General features: G+C 37.4%; 1 protein-coding gene across 1 annotated transcript in view; it reads left to right on the top strand.

The window, feature by feature from the left end:
* The first annotated feature begins 2,657 nt into the window (after nt 1-2,657).
* The window catches only part of ASIC5 (acid sensing ion channel subunit family member 5), a 30,879-nt gene continuing 15,527 nt past the window's right edge, over nt 2,658-18,009 (top strand). Inside the window, exons 1-4 of the mRNA XM_025874462.2 lie at nt 2,658-2,697; nt 5,494-5,800; nt 15,106-15,343; nt 16,973-17,098. Of these exons, the coding sequence (XP_025730247.1) occupies nt 2,658-2,697; nt 5,494-5,800; nt 15,106-15,343; nt 16,973-17,098 (711 nt within the window). The remainder of the gene's footprint in view (nt 2,698-5,493; nt 5,801-15,105; nt 15,344-16,972; nt 17,099-18,009) is intronic.

The following is an 18,009-nucleotide window of genomic DNA, read 5'->3' as shown; positions in this document are numbered from 1 at the left end:
TTCTTTCCCCCTCCTCTCCATCCCCTTTTATTTCACCTTTTGCATTTCTCAGTAATGATGAGTGACTTTTCTGCAGTTGACACTACTTTTGCTATGACAATTCAGAACTCTTTCGATCCTCACTGCATTTGGTTTGCCATTTAATGACCCACCTTTGTGTGTGTGCATGTTCTGGGGTGGCGTCGAAAGGGATCTGAAAATCTATCTTTTACCAAATGCACTCACTATGCAAATCAACTGCAGAAGCAGCCCAGAAAGTAGGAGGAAGGAACGTGGGGATGTCTGTATTTTTAATGAGATCTTTCAGAAAGTTAAGGAAGTTCAGGTGAGGAATAAAAAATAAGGGATAACTGTGGAAAGGATACTCGGCTACTATGTCACTCAAACAGGGAAGAACGGGGCAGAGGAGTGGGAGACTTTCTCCCTAGACAGAGAGGACGGAATTTAAGTTTACTAAAAGTCGCTAAGAGAGTGGGGGAGACCGTGAAGTAATTGTAAGCTGAAGAGAGAAGCAGCAAAAAAGCAGCAGTGAAAAGTTCATCTTAAAGTGGAGGAGAGATGAGGATGCTGAGTGCAAGCAGGAGCAGATACTTTCATCATTTTTAAATGTCCCAGAAGAGAGGGACAAGTTTGAGCAAATACAAAAGAAGAAGATGCTTTCTTTTCTTTTCTTCTTTATTAAGTAAAAGATGGGCAAAAAAAAATGGAGAGATCTTGCCTGCTCGCCTTCCTTTCTGTTGCACTTTCTCTCCCTCTCTAATGCACAAAAGCATTGTGGGGAAATAACTAAAGGTGGGGGCACCAAGAAAGAGGAAATGAAGTGGGAGTGAAAACATGAAGAAACCTTAAGAAAATTGCTAGTTATTTCCGACACTTGGTTAAACCACGAAGCAAATGAAATATAGCTTTGGAAGACTGTTTTTCTCTTGATTTTTCTTCCCTCACCCCCGCCCCCCCCCCACAGGAACCCCTCTCCCCTCCCTCTTTATTATTGTTCTCCACCTGGACTGTTTTTTCTGGACTAGCCCCCCTTCCTACCAGTCTGCTCCCTCCTTAAATCAGCCAATGACTCTTCCCTTGGAGGTTCAAACAGTGGATAACGGATAATTAGCCCATCTTAGCGCTCTAATCTGTTACCTGGTTCATCCGAGGGCTCCCCAACTGCTCTGGAGAGAGAGTAGGCTGAAGAAATGAGGCACAACAGGAAGGGAAGGAAAGGTGAATAAGTAAGCCAGCTGTTATTCCTCTCAGGAATAACCAAATTTTAACATACTCTAGCTGAGGTTGTAACGTAACCCCAGAGAAGAGCTCTTTCATAAAGAAATCCATACATCATGAGATTGACCCTTTTCCTGAAATCTTTAATTTGTTGGGGAAGTCATCCCAGGACTTTCATTTACATCCCTTGAAATTTCTTAGCTTGCTTCCATATAACACTAGTTTTAACTCATAGTACTGAGTTTCCAAGGAAATATATGTAAAATATATCTAACCATGGGGCGCCTGGGTGGCTCAGTCGTTAAGCGTCTGCCTTCTGCGCAGGTCATGATCCCAGGGTCCTGGGATCGAGCCCCACGTCCAGCTCCCTGCTTGGCAGGAGGCCTGCTTCTCCCTCTCCCGCTCCCCCTGCTTGTGTTCCCTCTCTCGCTGTGTGTCTCTCTGTCAAATAAATAAATAAAAAGTCTTTAAAAATATATTTATAGGGGCGCCTGGGTGGCTCAGACGGTTGGGGGTCTGCCTTTGGCTCGGGTCATGATCCCAGGGTCCTGGGATCGAGCCCCACATCCAGCTCCCTGCTCCGCGGGAAGACTGCTTCTCCCTTTCCCACTCCCCCTGCTTGTGTTCCTGCTCTTGCTGTGTCTCTCTCTGTCAAATAAATAAATAAAATCTTAAAAAATATATATATATATATCTAGCCATGTTAATGGTTAGTGTTACCAAACACTCCAAGCAGAGACGCATGCAGTTCCTGAGTTGTGTCAACAGGTGGTGCCATTTATACACAATCATGCACATTTTCCAGTTTATTATTTAATAAGTTCTAATAATTTCTCAAAAATGTTAATATGAACAAATAATTGGCCTTTGTGTTTTATTGAATTTGTATGCTTCTGGCAATCATTACTTCTGGAGGAGAGATTTTCTAATGTTTTATTTTGTCATTGATTAATATTTTTGTTTAAAACAGTTTCATTTGTATAAGAAGAAAGTAACTTCAACTGGAAAAAGACATTTTTACCCCCCAAATTTCATTTCAACTGTGTTTTGATTCAAAGCAGGATAAAGAGAGAGGTAGAAATAAAAGCAGGCGGCTCTTGTCCAGGTGCATCTCTAGGCTGCTCAGGGGTGATTCTAAAGCCACAGATTTCTGTCGGGATTCTCTCTTTAATTCCAAGAAAACGATTTCCTAATTATATTTTTTGGTTTCACTCTAAGATGGCTTCTCATCAGTCCATAAATACCCATGGCTGGTTCTGCCAGCATTTTTGGTTTGCAGATTATGTGTTTTATGAGGCAAAACATAGCAACACAAATATTTAAATTGCCCCCATGTTTTACAACCTCAACTGCTATATTTTATATAAAGCCCACAAAATGAATATGGTTACTGATGAAAATTGGATATACACCAAGGACTCTGCATACTAAACTTGAGAATGGAACAGACTGAGAAACCAAAAGCATCCGCTGAGAAAGGTGGGTAAGGAGTCAACTCCTCAGAGCAGTTACCAAGTTCATTGCTACAGGTTAGATATTAGCCAAGGGAAAGGGGGATTATTTTTTTCATTTGGGAAGTCTGATTTCCAATATTACTCGGATATGAGTAAAGTTTTTGTTACATAGGAAAGAAGCAATTTGTATGAGGGAGTTGAACGAAAATAGTTTTAAAATATTACTATATGCTAGAATCTATTTTTTGGTTTTATTTTGTTTGTTTTTCTTTTTTGTGTGCTTTTGGGTTTTGTTTTGTTTTTTTTGGTTTCTATTTATCATGTGCCTACAAGTTTTATTCTTAAAATACAGCAAAACGTGTTTGATGTTCCTCAAAATGCCTCTATAAAGATCAGTGTTCAATGCAAGGGCCACTTGCCATAATTACGTAGTGTTTACTTCGTTCAGGAAAGTAAGACCTTTCCTTTGCTTTGCAGGCACGCTGGTGTGCCATTTTTATTAAACCAATTTTAACCTTCCTCATGGTAATATTTCACCTTGTTTCTTCACGATTCGTGTACAATAGTAATTATTTACAAAATTCTTTTAAAACCTTAGCAAATGATTAAGAATATTCCAGTAAAACCAAAGCAATTGTCAAGGAGCAGATCTATATGAAACAAGCTGATTTTCAACAAATAAGCTTGAAACATGAAACATATTTTTCAGGGTAATGCTTGCAAACAGCAATACTTTGGTTGGCCAGTTACTGATTACTAGATTACTCTTCCCTTTTGAACAGCTTTGGGCTCCATACTAGGAAGGGTGCCAGATGCCCAGAGACTGAGTTGTCCTTCTGTAAGAGTCATTTCTTCATATTTGTAACTAATGGCTACATAACACACAAAAGAACGTTGTTAAATTTATTTTGCTAGGGAATAATAATAATAGCTTTTCTTATATTTCTGATTTTGCCCTGGGACTGTGCCTGTTACTTTATATATACATTACCTAATTCAATATGAAAAACAACAGTATGTGGGACTATTATAAAATTTTTGTCTAAACTCAAGCTAATCAGATCAATACAAAATTTCCTGCTTAGTGTATAGTCTGTAAAATAATCTTAATATAATTTGTACTTCTGTCCTAACACTGCAAATGAAATGGAGTCCCTTAGAAAATGCTTATAGGTACCTTTTATATATCATGACATAAACTCAGCTAATTGACTGGGACCTATGAAGTATTAAGTCAAGATTTAATGATAAGCCACACTTGAAACATTTTAGAAATAAATTAATACTGATCAGATGACAGAAATAATACTCCTTGAAGCAAAAAATATAAACGTCAATTCACTTAATTATGAGCATGTGTGAGGCCATTAAGAACTCATTTCTTAAATGAGAATTGTAGACAATGTTTAAAACTCCCTGAATATTTTACCACTTGCCATGTCACTACTAAATTAGCAGAATAACAAAAATAGCCAAGACGAATTGAGTACTTACCATGGCTCAGATGACATGCCAAGCCATCCCCAGATATTATCTTATTTAATACTCACAACAAACTCATGAGGCAGACTGTTCACCCATCGGATGGAAGAGGAACCAGGTATTTTTTTTTTAAGATTTTATTTATTTATTTATTTGAGAGAGAGAGAGAGAGAACACAAGGCGGGGGAGGGTCAGAGGCTCCTAAGCAGGGAGCCCCATGAGGGACTCAATCCCGGGACTCCAGGATCATGGCCTGAGCCGAAGGCAGTCGCTTAACCAGCTGAGCCACCCAGGCGCCCAAAGAGGAACCAAGTATTAGAAAGATTAAGGAACTTGGCACAATGTCTGAACAGCAGCACAGGTTATAAGAGGCAAAGCCTAGACCAGGAACGTGATGTTTCTGTTTCAAAGACCGTCTCATCCTCTGAGTTCTTCACAGCCTTCCTTCAGCGAAGAAATTCTCCATATCTTCTACAGAAAAATAAAAACAAATTAAAACAACAGAAAATTTGGAATATGTTATATACTGCCAGAAAAAAAATTTAGGGCCACCTTTACCAGTCCTTATCAATATAAATAAACATGAGTTGACTGATTACTGACGCTATTGAAAGAATTAATTCACTTTCTCAAAAGGCTGAAGATACACTGCTTAACTGATAATGCAACTTCAGATATTCCAGACTAAATTAGCCAACTGAAGTAAAATAGTTGTGCTTCAAAGCCTAGGGAGCTACAGAAGTTCAGCCACATAATACATTACTGTAGATCAGATTGCTTTTTAGCCCCACTTACTACCCTCAGAAGAATCAGCCTGGTTTTGCTCATGACATCTAAGGGACTTTGTGATTCTTCAACAAGAAACTGTATTTTACTTATTTATTTATTTTTAAGATTGTATTTATTTATTTGAAAGAGAGCATGCACTCACGGGCACAAGTGGCGGGGGGAAGGGCAGAGAGAGAGGGAGAAGCAGACTCCCTGCTGAGCAGGGAGCCCAACCAGATCCCAGGACCCTGGGATCTTGACCTGAGCTGAAGGCAGCCACTTAACCGACTGAGCCATCCAAGCACCCCAAGAAATTGTATTTCAAAAATGAGAGCTAAGTTTTGGAAGATTATGAGTTGCAAGCCACCCATTCGATCAGACCCATGCCATCAACACGTCTACATTTTGATACCTAAAGAAACCATGTAACCCAAGATGGATTTTGAATATTTATGCATTATACATACAAAGGGTAACCTGTTTGAACTTCTTTGAATTATGTTTCTCACAGACAGCTTTGAGGATTTCTGACTCATACTTTTGTTTGTTTCATTATTTTGTTAAACGTAAGGACTCTTGGAAAAGATAAAGCTATGCCTGTCAAAGAAACCGCTGCCATCTCCCACTGATCGAAAGACGTTTGACCATGACTTTGCCATCTCCACTTCCTTTCATGGGGTGCACAATATCGTTCGCAACCAGAGCAAAATTCGAAAGCTGCTCTGGTTGTTGGTAGTCTTGGGCTCAGTCTTACTCGTTGTATGGCAGATCTACAGTCGCTTGGTCAACTACTTCACATGGCCCACCACGACGTCTATAGAGGTTCAGTATGTGGAAAAGATCGACTTCCCAGCTGTGACATTTTGTAATTTAAACAGGTAAAAATTCCTCTTTCAGTATAATAAGTCTCTATAACTTTGTTAGTATAACCTTTCTTGTATCACTGAAATATAGTTTTATTATGTGATATTTAATGTATCTAAACCCATCAAGTTCTTAAATTATACTTAAAAACCCAAATTTAGGAGGGCAAAGAAGCTTATTTGATTTCTTCTTTATTTTCTTCCTTCTTTCTTTCCACAATTATTTACTAGGCAGCACACCAAATCCTGTGGTTAGATCAACGTAAAAGTCTGGATCCTTGTGCTTAAAGAGTTTGTTAATTAGCAAAAAAGAGAGAAACATGAACAATCACAATGCAATATGTATATGGTCATTGTGCAGTACCATAAAGTATGCACAAGGGCTCTGAAAGCACAGGGGACAGGTGGCGGGCTATGTTGGGGGGCTACGTTTGGGGTATCACAGAAGTCGAGTATCAAGGATGCCCTAGACATCTGCTAAACAGCAGTTTCTAGGTGGAGATGAGGAAGAACCTGAAGAGGGAACCACTGAGCAAAAGTAGTTTGGAGACAGGAAATGTTCTGATGCATTCATGATGAGAACTTGAAGGTAGCAGAGGGGGGCCAGCTTCACGGACGTCTGGCCTGTGCAGTCACACAGGGCCCTGAGCTCGAAAAGCCTTGCACTTGGTTTAGTGTTCTGCTGTTCTTGAGTCCTTAATTACAACTCCCTCCAGAAAACAGCAATTCAACAACTACCCTAAGCCTCCTGTAGGAGGGTAGCTGTCCCCCAAGAGGCCGTCCAGAGAAAGCCTTGTATTTGCCTATGGATGAGCCTGAAAGACCACATGTAGGACTTATCTGGGAGGTGGTGGGGGGTTGATTTCCTTAAGAATTACCCCTGATCCATTACTTGATCATGGACAAGCCACTTAATCTTCTGAGCTTCGTTTGCTTTTACGTTAGACGAGATAAGATATATACCATTTTGTCTCATTCCTGGGATCTTCCTTGGACAGGTGTTCCATATGTATTAGATATTATAGCATGTCTGTGTGACTGCTAGATATGTGTCAAGGTGTGTATCAATAGTAAAAGCAAATCAACCCCACCCCCCAAAGATTTTTAATACTATTGTCTTATGTTAAATGGTCTGTGTTCTAATACAAGCAAAGGTTGGTTGAAGATATCTGTTATTAAAATAAAATGTATATGCTATTTTGAGAATGGCAGTATGAGGAACTTCACAGAACTTCTCTTCAGAGAAACAACCATAACTGGTAAAAAAAAAAAATATATATATATATTTTTTTTTTAAAAAGCAATCATTGAGGGGTAAATCATCAAAATAAAAAGAACTCCTATACCTCAATAGCAAAACCCCCCATAAAATGTAATGACCCAATTTAAAAATGTACTAAGGATTTGAATAGACATGTCTTAAAAGAAGACATAAAATGGCCAACAGGTATATGAAAAAAAAAAAAAAGGTTAACGTTTCTGAACATCAGAGAAATGCAAATAAACAACACAATTAGATAGGTGATTAGACATCACCTGTCAGGATGGCTATTATAAAAAAACACAAAAAAACAAAACAACAACAAAAACAAAAATAAAGACAGCAAGTGTTGGTGAGGATGTGAAGAAATTGTAATCTTTGTACACTGTTGGTGGGAATGCACAAGGGAGCATCCACTATGGTAAACAGCACAGAGGCTTCTCAAAAAATTAAAAATAGATTTACCATATAACCCAGTAATTTCACTTCAAGTATATATCCAAAAGAATTTAAAACAAGATCTCAAAGAGATACTAACACTCCCATATTGATTGCAACAGTATTCATAATACCTAAAATGTGGAAATAATCTAAATGCCCATTGATAGATAAATGGATAAACAAAATGTGTTATGTGCATACACTGATATATTATTCAGCCTTATAAAAGAAGGAAGTTCTGCAATATGAAACAGCATGGATAAATCTTGAGGACACTATGCTAAATGAAATCAGCCAGTCATAAAAAGGCTAATACTACATGACTCCACTTACGTGATGTATCTGAAATAATTAAATTCACAGAATCAAAGAGTAGAATGGTGGTTGCCAAGGACTGAGGGAAAGGGAATGGAAATGGGGAGTTAGTAATCAATAAGCATAAAGTTTCAGTTATACAAGACAAAGAAGGCTTAGAGACCTGCTGGGCGGCATTGTACCTATAATCAACAATACTGTATGGTCCACTTAGATTTGTTAAGAGAGTAGATCTCTCTGTTCAGTGTTCCTATCACATAAAATAAAGTTTTTTTTAAATGAATTAGTAGAAAAAAAGAGAAAACCATTGTATCTACTACAATATTTAGAATATAATAAAATGTACCTAAATATATTTTTTAAAAGGAACCATTAAAGTCCCTGGAAATTGTCCTCAGGGAATACAGCAAATGAAGAAACATTTATTTAAAAAAAAATCCACTAAGCCTCAGTAGGAACAGTTGAAAGTCTATAGAACTTGTACCACAAACCTCTCCCTTCTCTCTTGACATGACATGAAGCTACCGTCTAGGTGGGTCTGACCAAAAAGACAGGGCTCTGTCTCTTCCCCCTTTCCAGTCAAGGGCTACACTATGTGCCAGGAAATGCAGGCTGCCAGCACTACTCATTCAATTCAACTTAATATTGCAAAGGCTAAATTCCAGATGCATACAGGTAAGAGATTGGGAGTTGCATTACTTGTGACTCCCACTTACAGGGTAGAAGCTCTAACCCGGGCATGGTAGACTAGAACACCTAACTGCCTTTACCTCAGCCTGCTCAAGGGTGGAGGTTCCACACGGAGAGAGGCATGGTCAGAAGACTATAAACCACTGCCCTGTCCAGAATGCTGATTATAAATATTTTACCCAGTGGGAGAGGTGGGCCATAAGAACAAAGAAGTCTGCCGTTCTCCCTAATGGAACTCTTCTTGTAACAGAATGTGGTGAAATTCAACTTGGCTTGTAACAGAGTGTATGGTTCAAGCCTAAGGAAGCCCTCAAAACAACACAGATTTTGGTGGTAAACAATTAAGAGGAGGTTAGTAGGTTTATGAGAACAAACTAAACTATAGGCCAGCTAGTTTTTCGTAAGAATACAGAGAAGAGATATACAAGAAGAGTTTTCCTGGGGTTAGAAGAACTCTCAAAGACTGGCCTCAAAATCTACTCCTTTGAAGGGGCTCACACTTAATTAGATTAGACTGCAGGTCAATCTATGCCCTTAATCTCTCCCCGGAGAGATTAACATAATGAAAAGAGAAGCCACAAAATGAGAGAAATATTTGCCAAAGATGTATCTGATAAAGGACTGTTATCCAGAACACACAGAGAACTATTAAAACTTAAAAATAAGAAAACAACTTGATTAAAATACGAGTCCAAGACATTAACAAATAACTCACCAAAGAAAATGTACAGGTGACAATTAAGCACTTAAAAAGATGCTCCACATCAAATGTCATCAGGGAAATGCAAATTAATATAACAATGAGATACCACTAGACACGTATCAGAATGGCCAAAATCTAAAAGAGACCTCACATCCTGGTGAGAATGTGGAGCAACAGGGTCTCCCATTCATTGTTCTCATTATTGAATTTAAAACAAAGTATGTTACTGGAGATAAAGAGGGTCAGTTTATAATGATAAAAGGGGTGATCTCTCAGGAAGATATAATTCAACATATACAGTTGCTTACTTCAGTACCCCACTTTCAGTAATCAGTAGAACAACAGAGCAGAGGCTCAACAAGGAAACGAAAGACTGAGCAGACTTGAACATCCATATAAACCAGAAACGAACTAGACCTAAAAGAATCTGTGGGCCATTCCATGCCATAGCAGTAGAATACACACTCTTCTCAAGTGTACGTGAAGCATTTATGGCAAGGCCATAAAATAAACTTCAATAAATTCAAAAGATTTGAAATCATTCTGAGTATGTCCATCAACAGCAACAGAGTGAAATCAGAAATGATTAATAGAAAGAAATTCAGGTGTGAATATTAAACACCCTAATAACCAACAAGTCAAAGAAGAAATAAAATGATATTAGACAATACTTTGAGGTGAGTGAAAAATGAGGATACAACATAGCAAAACTTATGGGATGCCAGGGTGCCTGGATGGCTCAGTTAGTTGAGGATCCGACTCTTGATTTTGGCTTGGGTCCCGAACTCAGAGTCATGGGATAGAGTCCCACGGCGGGCTTCAAGCTCAGGGCAGAGTCTGCTTGTCCCTCTCCCTCCCCCCACCCCCGCTTGCATGCTCTCTCTCTCTCAAATAAATAAATAAAATCTTTTAAAAAAATTATGGGATGCCACTGAAGCCATGCTGCCAGGGAAATTTATAGCTGCAAGCACCTGTTCTAGAAATAAAGATCTCAAAGAAAATATTTAATAATCTATGATATAAGTATTTTCATAATTTTTAGTATAAAAATTTAATTCATTTTGCATAGCTCAAATCACAAATCAATGATTTAGGCTCTTGTGTTGGTGTATCTTAAAAAAAACTGATAGTGTATTCTAGCTCAGTTAGATACCGTAAATACCCAGACAAAAAAAATATTCAGTATTTTAGAAACTATAGTTAGAGAATAGGGAAATTCTTAATTATAAGGGAATTATTCTTTCTTAGATGACAAAGAACTTAGGTGACATCCGTACTATAGGAGTAAGAGACAGTTTCATCTCCCAAAGTTTAGTTTTATAGGTAGATACTTTGAATCTCACTATATGAGCATCTTACTCAATATAGTTCGGCAAATTACTGGCTGATGAGGGAAAGAACTCAAGCTATCTACTCTCTGGTTCTCAAAGCCAGTGGTCTTCAAACGTTTTAGTTCTTGGGCCATATAATGGAACTTTGAAAAACTATTTATTCTACTTGCATATTTTAAATTGATATCTAAATTTTAAACCATAACTTTAAATGAGTTTCTTATTTTAGGAGATCAAAAATATTATAAATTTTATGAGATAGAGTAGGATAAGGATTGACGGTCATAAGAATAAATATTTTATGTGATTCCATGAAGTTTTAGCGATTTTATTGCATAAAGCACATTGATATAAATCACATAAATTGTTATCTACGGACTTTACTTGATTTTCTCAATAATCTAGAAGTCGCACAGAATAACCCAGTTACATTTAAAATAACAAATTGTACTACTCTGTACTACTATAGCTTTTCTCAATTCAGAAGATCCCAGCAAGTGCTCAAACCCCTTGTGTCTAACGCCAAGCTTCACCCTGATCAGAAATATGTGCATGACAAAGCAAGACAAAATTTAAGGAGCCTTGATTAATTCTTAGGGTCTTTTCTGAAGCAAGATACAATTTAATTGTGTATGGGTCTACTAGAAGCTCTGAGTTTGCCAAACACCAGTAAGTATTAGTATATGCTAAGATTTATGATGAGTGACAGATAAAAACTCTCGTAAATGGGAAAAGTACCATTGTGAACACAGGCTCTTTTTAAACCTTAGGTGAAAGTTGAAGATCTGGAAATTTATTCCCTTAGAATTGACTGTGCATGCGTACCCTCAGGCCAATACATGTCCCAGTTTGAAGACCATTATTCTAAGCTGCATTGCCTCCAATTCACATGAGAGAAAGTAAAGCGTACGATTGCGATTTCCTTTTTTTTTTTTTTTTTAAGATCTTATTTATTTATTTGACAGAGAGAGACACAGCAAGAGAGGGAACACAAGCAGGGGAAGTGGGGGAGGGAGAAGCAGGCCGCTGAGCAGGGAGCCCAATGTGGGGCTTGATCCCAGGACCCTGAGATCATGACCTGAGCCGAAGGCAGACGCTTAACGAATGAGCCACCCAGGCTCAGCCCATTGCTATTTTCTTAAAGTCACTAGTTAGGGACTGGAAAAAAGGTCTGCTGTTGGCTCCTAATAGCTGTACTCTTGCTAAACTACCTTATGAGCAGGAACCCATACCTGAGGTGAAGAAATTTTGCCAAGAGATCTCAGATTATTAGGAAGGGTTTACTTTTTACCATGGGTCTCAGGGGCCTGTGCAAGGTATATGATGGCCTAGAGTAGATAATTTTTGTAACATTCCCCTCCTTTATATAACAAAATTATTTTCAGTTACAATTATGAAATTAAACATATAGCAATAATGCCTCTATGTATTTGTTCTAAAAAATATTAATTAAGTAAATATAATACAAAAATAGGAAAAAAGTAATACATTGGTAATTTTTAATATTAATGTATTTTTGAAATAAAAGGAAAAGACCTTTATTTTGGATCTGTCAGTGTGATGAATAATTGTAGCATCATAGCTTCCGTTTTTTCAGCCTTTCGCAAATTTGTCAATTGTTTCATCAAAATTAACCTTCTTTACATATTCATGCTGAATCGCCAACACAGCTGGGTTTGTAGGTATAGTTTCATTCACAGTTGACTGAAAAATACTTATTAATTTTAATCTTGAAAAGTTATTTCCCACGAAGCAATGACTAAATAAAGAAGACTTAAACTCATCGGGATACATTTGGCAGAGGTTTCTAAAAATCACACCTCACAATAAATTTCAGGAATTGCAATACTGCTTATGGTTTTGCTCCTGTGGGATCTGTTCTAGTGACTCTCAGATGTTCCTGTGTTAAACCTGTTCACAAAACTATCTTCAGCATAAAATTAATCACAGATTTCCATTATATCCTATTTGGTAAAGAAACAAAACAACAACAGCAACAAAAACCCTCTGAAATTTGTTTTCTTCTGCTAAACACAGAAATAAAATAAATAAAGAATAAAAACAGAAATAATGCCTGGATATAGTGAATATGGATGTTATTTGAGCTATTGTATTAGAATGAGTAACTCAAGTTCCGTTTATTTTCCCAGTAGTCACTGTGCTTCTTGGTTTATTCCAAATCTACTGTTTAAATATGAGGTAAGGGATTTTAAATCAAAGATAAAATCATGACTCTTATACAAAGATAAATTGAACACATGTCACAGATTTTATTTCTGTGGAGAACTGTAAGAAACAAAAATTGGCTCATAGGAGAATCCAAACAGAAGACGTTCTTCCCTATTTTTCCTCTCCATAAAATGATCTGCAAAATATACATTTCTTGTTAATACATGCTAGGCTTCGATCTGTTTTGGTGGGATCTGATGAAGGGCTGAGTCAGGCATCAACTTGGACATCAGATGAAACGTGTGCATTTGGGTCCCCAAATCTGGGGATGTGTAGTTAGAGGCATTCCCACATGCATTCTGTAACTGGCTATCACTTACTAACTTGTTGCAACAAAGCAATGCATTTTTTTTAGTGTCTTCTTTTGCCAACCTCTTACCAGTGTATGTTAAATAAAAGAGTAAGCCAAACTCTAAGCAAGATTTCTGAAAGAATAGACGTGGGCAGGTTTAGAAATTTGAATTAAAGTCGGAAGGCTCAGAGCAAGACACTTTGGTGTTAGGCTGAACAATATGTCTCAATTTTTTTACTTCCTTTGTTCCAAACATTGTTAACTTTATTCATTAAGTCTAGTTCATCAGCCTAAATCGCCCTCATGGTCTCAACTATTTTGATGTAATAAAAAAATCATTTCAAAAGAATATTTTAAAATGCCCTCCCTTTTACCCTCTTCATTTATTCTATTTATACCTCCTACACATGTGAGAATTCTTTTGTTTCTCTGCATAGTCGTTTTGAAAAGAATCCAGTGAACATTACTCTCAGCCTGGGTAGAACCCCCAAAGTTGCAGGGCTTTGGAGCAGATCCCTGGTATGGTGTCATCATTCAGAGAGATAGAAAGCTGAAGGAAGTTCAAGGTCCATTCCTCAATTTGGTCTGCCACTGTGATCCACGCCCCCCCCCCCCCGCAATCACTTGCAAATGTAGACTGTTAACTCCGCAAAGATCACTAGAAACACATTTGACCAAGAAAAGCAAGGTTGTTGGATATACTCTCCTTAGGTAGAACACCACCATCAGTTAATAGTGTCTCTAAGGAAAGGGGAAGTCAAAGGAGGATATGTATAGGATTCTAGAACCTCGGCTGGTGGGTATAAGGCAGGCCTTCAAGGTTCAAAGCTGGTTAAGTAAAAGATTCTATTTAGACCTGACCATGAAAACAGTTTCTCATCTCTAAAAGGATGTATGATGCTGGTTTGGGTGTGTTTTTTTATTTTCCATGTTTTGTTTTATATATGCTCTACCTTGACTGAAAAAGGGTTTAATGTGGCTTGTAGGAGAAAGCAAAAGATAATAGAAAGTGAAGGTAAAATACAAAATCTGGGTCAGAAAAGAAGTCCAAGAGTGAGGTCACATACACACAAACCAAGCACCACATGGCTCTGTGTACTTAGCAGGAGTGGATATACTCTTCATTCTCCGCTTTCTAGCAGTAAATTTGAATGGAGAGTGTTTGTTCAGCTTCAAGACTTACATCATATGCAAAATATGAAAATACCAATCAAATTTTGAAAAGAATATATGGTACACAAATAAACAACCATACATAAGGCAAGGCAGAAATTGCTCAGCAGAAGGGAATTAACAGAGTACTTATTGTAATTAGGGCAAATAGGTTCCTTCTGCTTTAATTGCCAGGAAAATATTTGGACAATAAAGGGGGCATTAATTTCATGAATAGTTGAGACTCTCACTATATTCCAGGCCCACTTCTAAATGTTTTAGAAAAAATAACCTAATCATCAAAATAACATTTGAGGTAGGTTTTTAACATACCCTGATTTTACAAGTGAGGAAACCGGAGTCACAGTGAAATTATGTCATATCATTAAACGGCTCCAGTCCTGGTTCTTGCCCTATACTAACAAGCTGAGTCGGGAGATGTACCACAAAGTGCGTCTGAGACTGAAGTTCCCACTCTACTATTGTAACGATACATACAGGGAAGATGTTGGAAAATAGTTCCAACATAACCACACGGGCACGGTAGAAAGCCACAATGACAGAGCTGGGATTTGAACCCGGGAAATCTGGCCCCTGAGTCTATAGTCTTAGCAACTTCGCATTACCACCTCTCTCTTCATGTTGGGTCTTGAAGATCCATTAGGATGTATCCAGATCAAGGTCTGGAAAGTATTCTAGGTAAATGAAATGACACGTTCAAATACAAGGCAAATTGCAGGATGTGGCAAAGACCTCTTAGGAATTCAGGTTTACTTGAATGTATTTTGAATGAAGGAGAATGTAGCAGATAAGCTGGAGAAGCTAATAGGGTCGAGATGTTTGGTGTCTGTCCTCTAGATCATAAGTGTTTGCTATTCTAAATATTGCCTTTATTCCTACTAATAGGTTCCAAACAGAAGCTGCAGCCAAATTTGGTGTTATTTTTTTCTTATGGAATATTGTATACAAGGTCCTCCATTTTCAGGAAATCAGGTCCAATTACACTGGCTTTAAAGAAGCTATTGATTTTCTTGCAAGTCATCAAAACTTCAGCATTACAGAGTTTGTAAAAGAAAATGGTTTTTATCTCAACAATAGCACTCTGTTGGAATGTGACTTTTTTGGAAAGCCCTGTGGTCCACAGGTAACAATTTGATATTTCTTCAAATATCATCAACATAATAAACTACTGCACTGTACTGTTTCACACTCAGATCAAGTTCACTTTCATGGGGAATCAATCTAAATTTGCTCAAAGAGTATATATTTCATTAGCTCAGCCTTATGACATCAGGGGGTGTGGAATCCACATGAGACATATTTCTTTTTCCAGGTGGTTAGATAAGAGAAAATAGAGAACAGAAGTCTTTGATTACTTTTATTGCAGGATAATCTCCAAAAAAAAAATTAACCCAAGGGAATATTTTAATATTTCCCATTCTTCAATAACATATTCCAAGATGGCATTTTTATTATCATTAAGGAGCCAACATTCAAAAAAAATTTTTTTTTCTCTTGGAGGCTGTAGAAAATGAGCAGCCACCAGCATTTTTCTGTGAAAATTATATATATTTCTCTAATCACACATAACATCCTATTTTTATCCTTTATATAATTAATTTACATTTCAGATAAAGTGTTGGATATCCCTGTAAACTATTAGCAAAGGAATATGTAGGCACTTTGACACCCTAGTTCTAGTATCAGTAATTCTGTAGCAAGTGTTGTTAGGTGATTCCAAGTAAACTTCACAAATTCATGATTCTGGGACACAATTCCTTATCCTTCTAGTAGCTTCCTTAGCACAGGGAAAACAGACAAAAAAAGGCCTGACAGACATCTGACTGAGATGAAGCCCAGTTCTAAACTCTTAATTTAGAGAAGTTCTTCTGTGTTGCTTGTTATTTACTAACCAACATGTTTAAGCTTGTCACCAAGAAATTTTGTATTAAACAGGAATTTTTCAGTTGCAACTTATAGAAACCCACCTCCGGAAGCTAGAGAGTAGAAAGAATGCGTTGGTTTAATTAGCAGGGACCTTTTAAGAGTAGGACTGGCTTCAGAAAAGGCTCAACCAAAACACTTTGACAACATCGTTAACATTCGCTCTCTTTCTTTCTCATGACTCACGTTGGTTTTTTCCTGTGTGAATTTTCCTCACAGAGCCGAGAGGACTGCTGACAACCCTCGCCTCTCATTATCATAAGTTAACCCTCCAGTAGCCTCTTAATAATTCCATGCAAGACTGATCAGCTTCACTTAGGACACATGTCAATTCCTAAACCAATCACTGAAGTGAGGGAGTGGGGTATTCAGATTGGTCCAGTTTTTATCATATGGGTGCCTCTGTGGTATTGGCATTTGGAGGAAGAGGATCCCCAAAGAAGCAGAGCAATGTGATTGGCTGCCCCAACATGGTGGGGGAGGGGGAAATTCCTCAAAGAGAGAATATGAGAGCCTTCTCCATATAGGTAAGCTTACATGTTTCCATGAATCCTTACTAAACATCCAACAAATAACTTTTTAAAAGATGCTTATTTACATAAAAAAATCTCAATGAGATAATCACATACAGATTGACAAGTGCATATTAAAAAAAATAAAAACTATTAATGAACACAAACCAGAATCACCATATTACCTAATCTTTCTGATATTTCTGCTTTCTCATTTAGACATCTGATTTTTTTTTTAAAGTTAGAGCAACTTAAACTTCAAAAGTGGCCAAAATGCCTAACTAATTACATTTCATTTGGATTATTTTCATATTGAGGACTTTGCACATGTCTTCACTGAATATGGAAATTGTTTCACTTTTAATCATGGCGAACATATTCAAGCAAAGGAAAAAGTGAGTGTCTCTGGAAGAGGCTTAAGCTTGCTCTTCAATGTCAATCAGGTACTGAATTTTCTTAAACCTCATCGGGGTCAAGACAAACAAGAATGTGCCGAGGTTTCAAAAGATTTGATCAAAATATTTTGCCCTGTCATACTGTTCCCACAGGTGGTATTACTTCAGTTTTTGTTAGCCTAGTCTGGAGTCCCATGGATGCAAATATTGACTCTGAGATTAAAAAATCAAAATTTAGAGACATAACATGGACATTTTTAACTATACTACAGACCATCAGTTTTGTGACTCCAGAAATGTTCATGCCACAAAATAAGGAAGCCAGAAGTTTCTAAATCACAATGTATATAGTTAATTTAAAATGACTTCATGTATTTTAAGAATATTTTTAGAAAGACTTTTACATAAAAAAGGCAATATGTTTTAGAAAGAAGTCATGTATGCACATTTGACAAACCATGGAATCTATAGTCTGAAGGATGACTAAAAAAATACTTGTTATATAAAGAATGTTGTATAAATTGACTTTGCCTAAGCCTAGCTTCTACAAACTTGTAATTGGTCCAAGAAGTTTAAGTGTTTAGGCCTGAGAGGCAGATGTCCAGACACCTAAGTGATGCAGTAGCTGTTAGCTTCAAGGGTACTTGGTATAGCTCCCCCCACCAAGGTTAATTCTTAGGTTCTATCTTACACAACTGTTCCTAGTATTACACATGTAGAGATATTCTGCTTCATTATTGTGGTTTTGTCAATGAAGATTCTGAAATGTTGATAAATTAAGCATCCAAAATCATATGATTAATGCAAAGTTGAGAAATAAACTTAGTTTCCCCAAATCCCATTGAACTATCCTATCTCCCAATCCAAGTGAATGGGGCCACTGGCTACTTTCAAAGAATTTTTCTTAAAGGTATGTTTCGTAACTTCTTGTATCCCACTCAAGATACTTTTTGTTCCAA

Source organism: Callorhinus ursinus, unplaced genomic scaffold (genome assembly GCF_003265705.2).
Source record: "Callorhinus ursinus isolate GAN/ISIS: 27379988/994484 unplaced genomic scaffold, GSC_fseal_2.0 scaffold4, whole genome shotgun sequence".
Lineage (NCBI taxonomy): Eukaryota > Metazoa > Chordata > Mammalia > Carnivora > Otariidae > Callorhinus > Callorhinus ursinus.
Note: the sequence above shows the minus strand (reverse complement) of the source record. Positions and strands in the feature narration are given on the sequence as shown.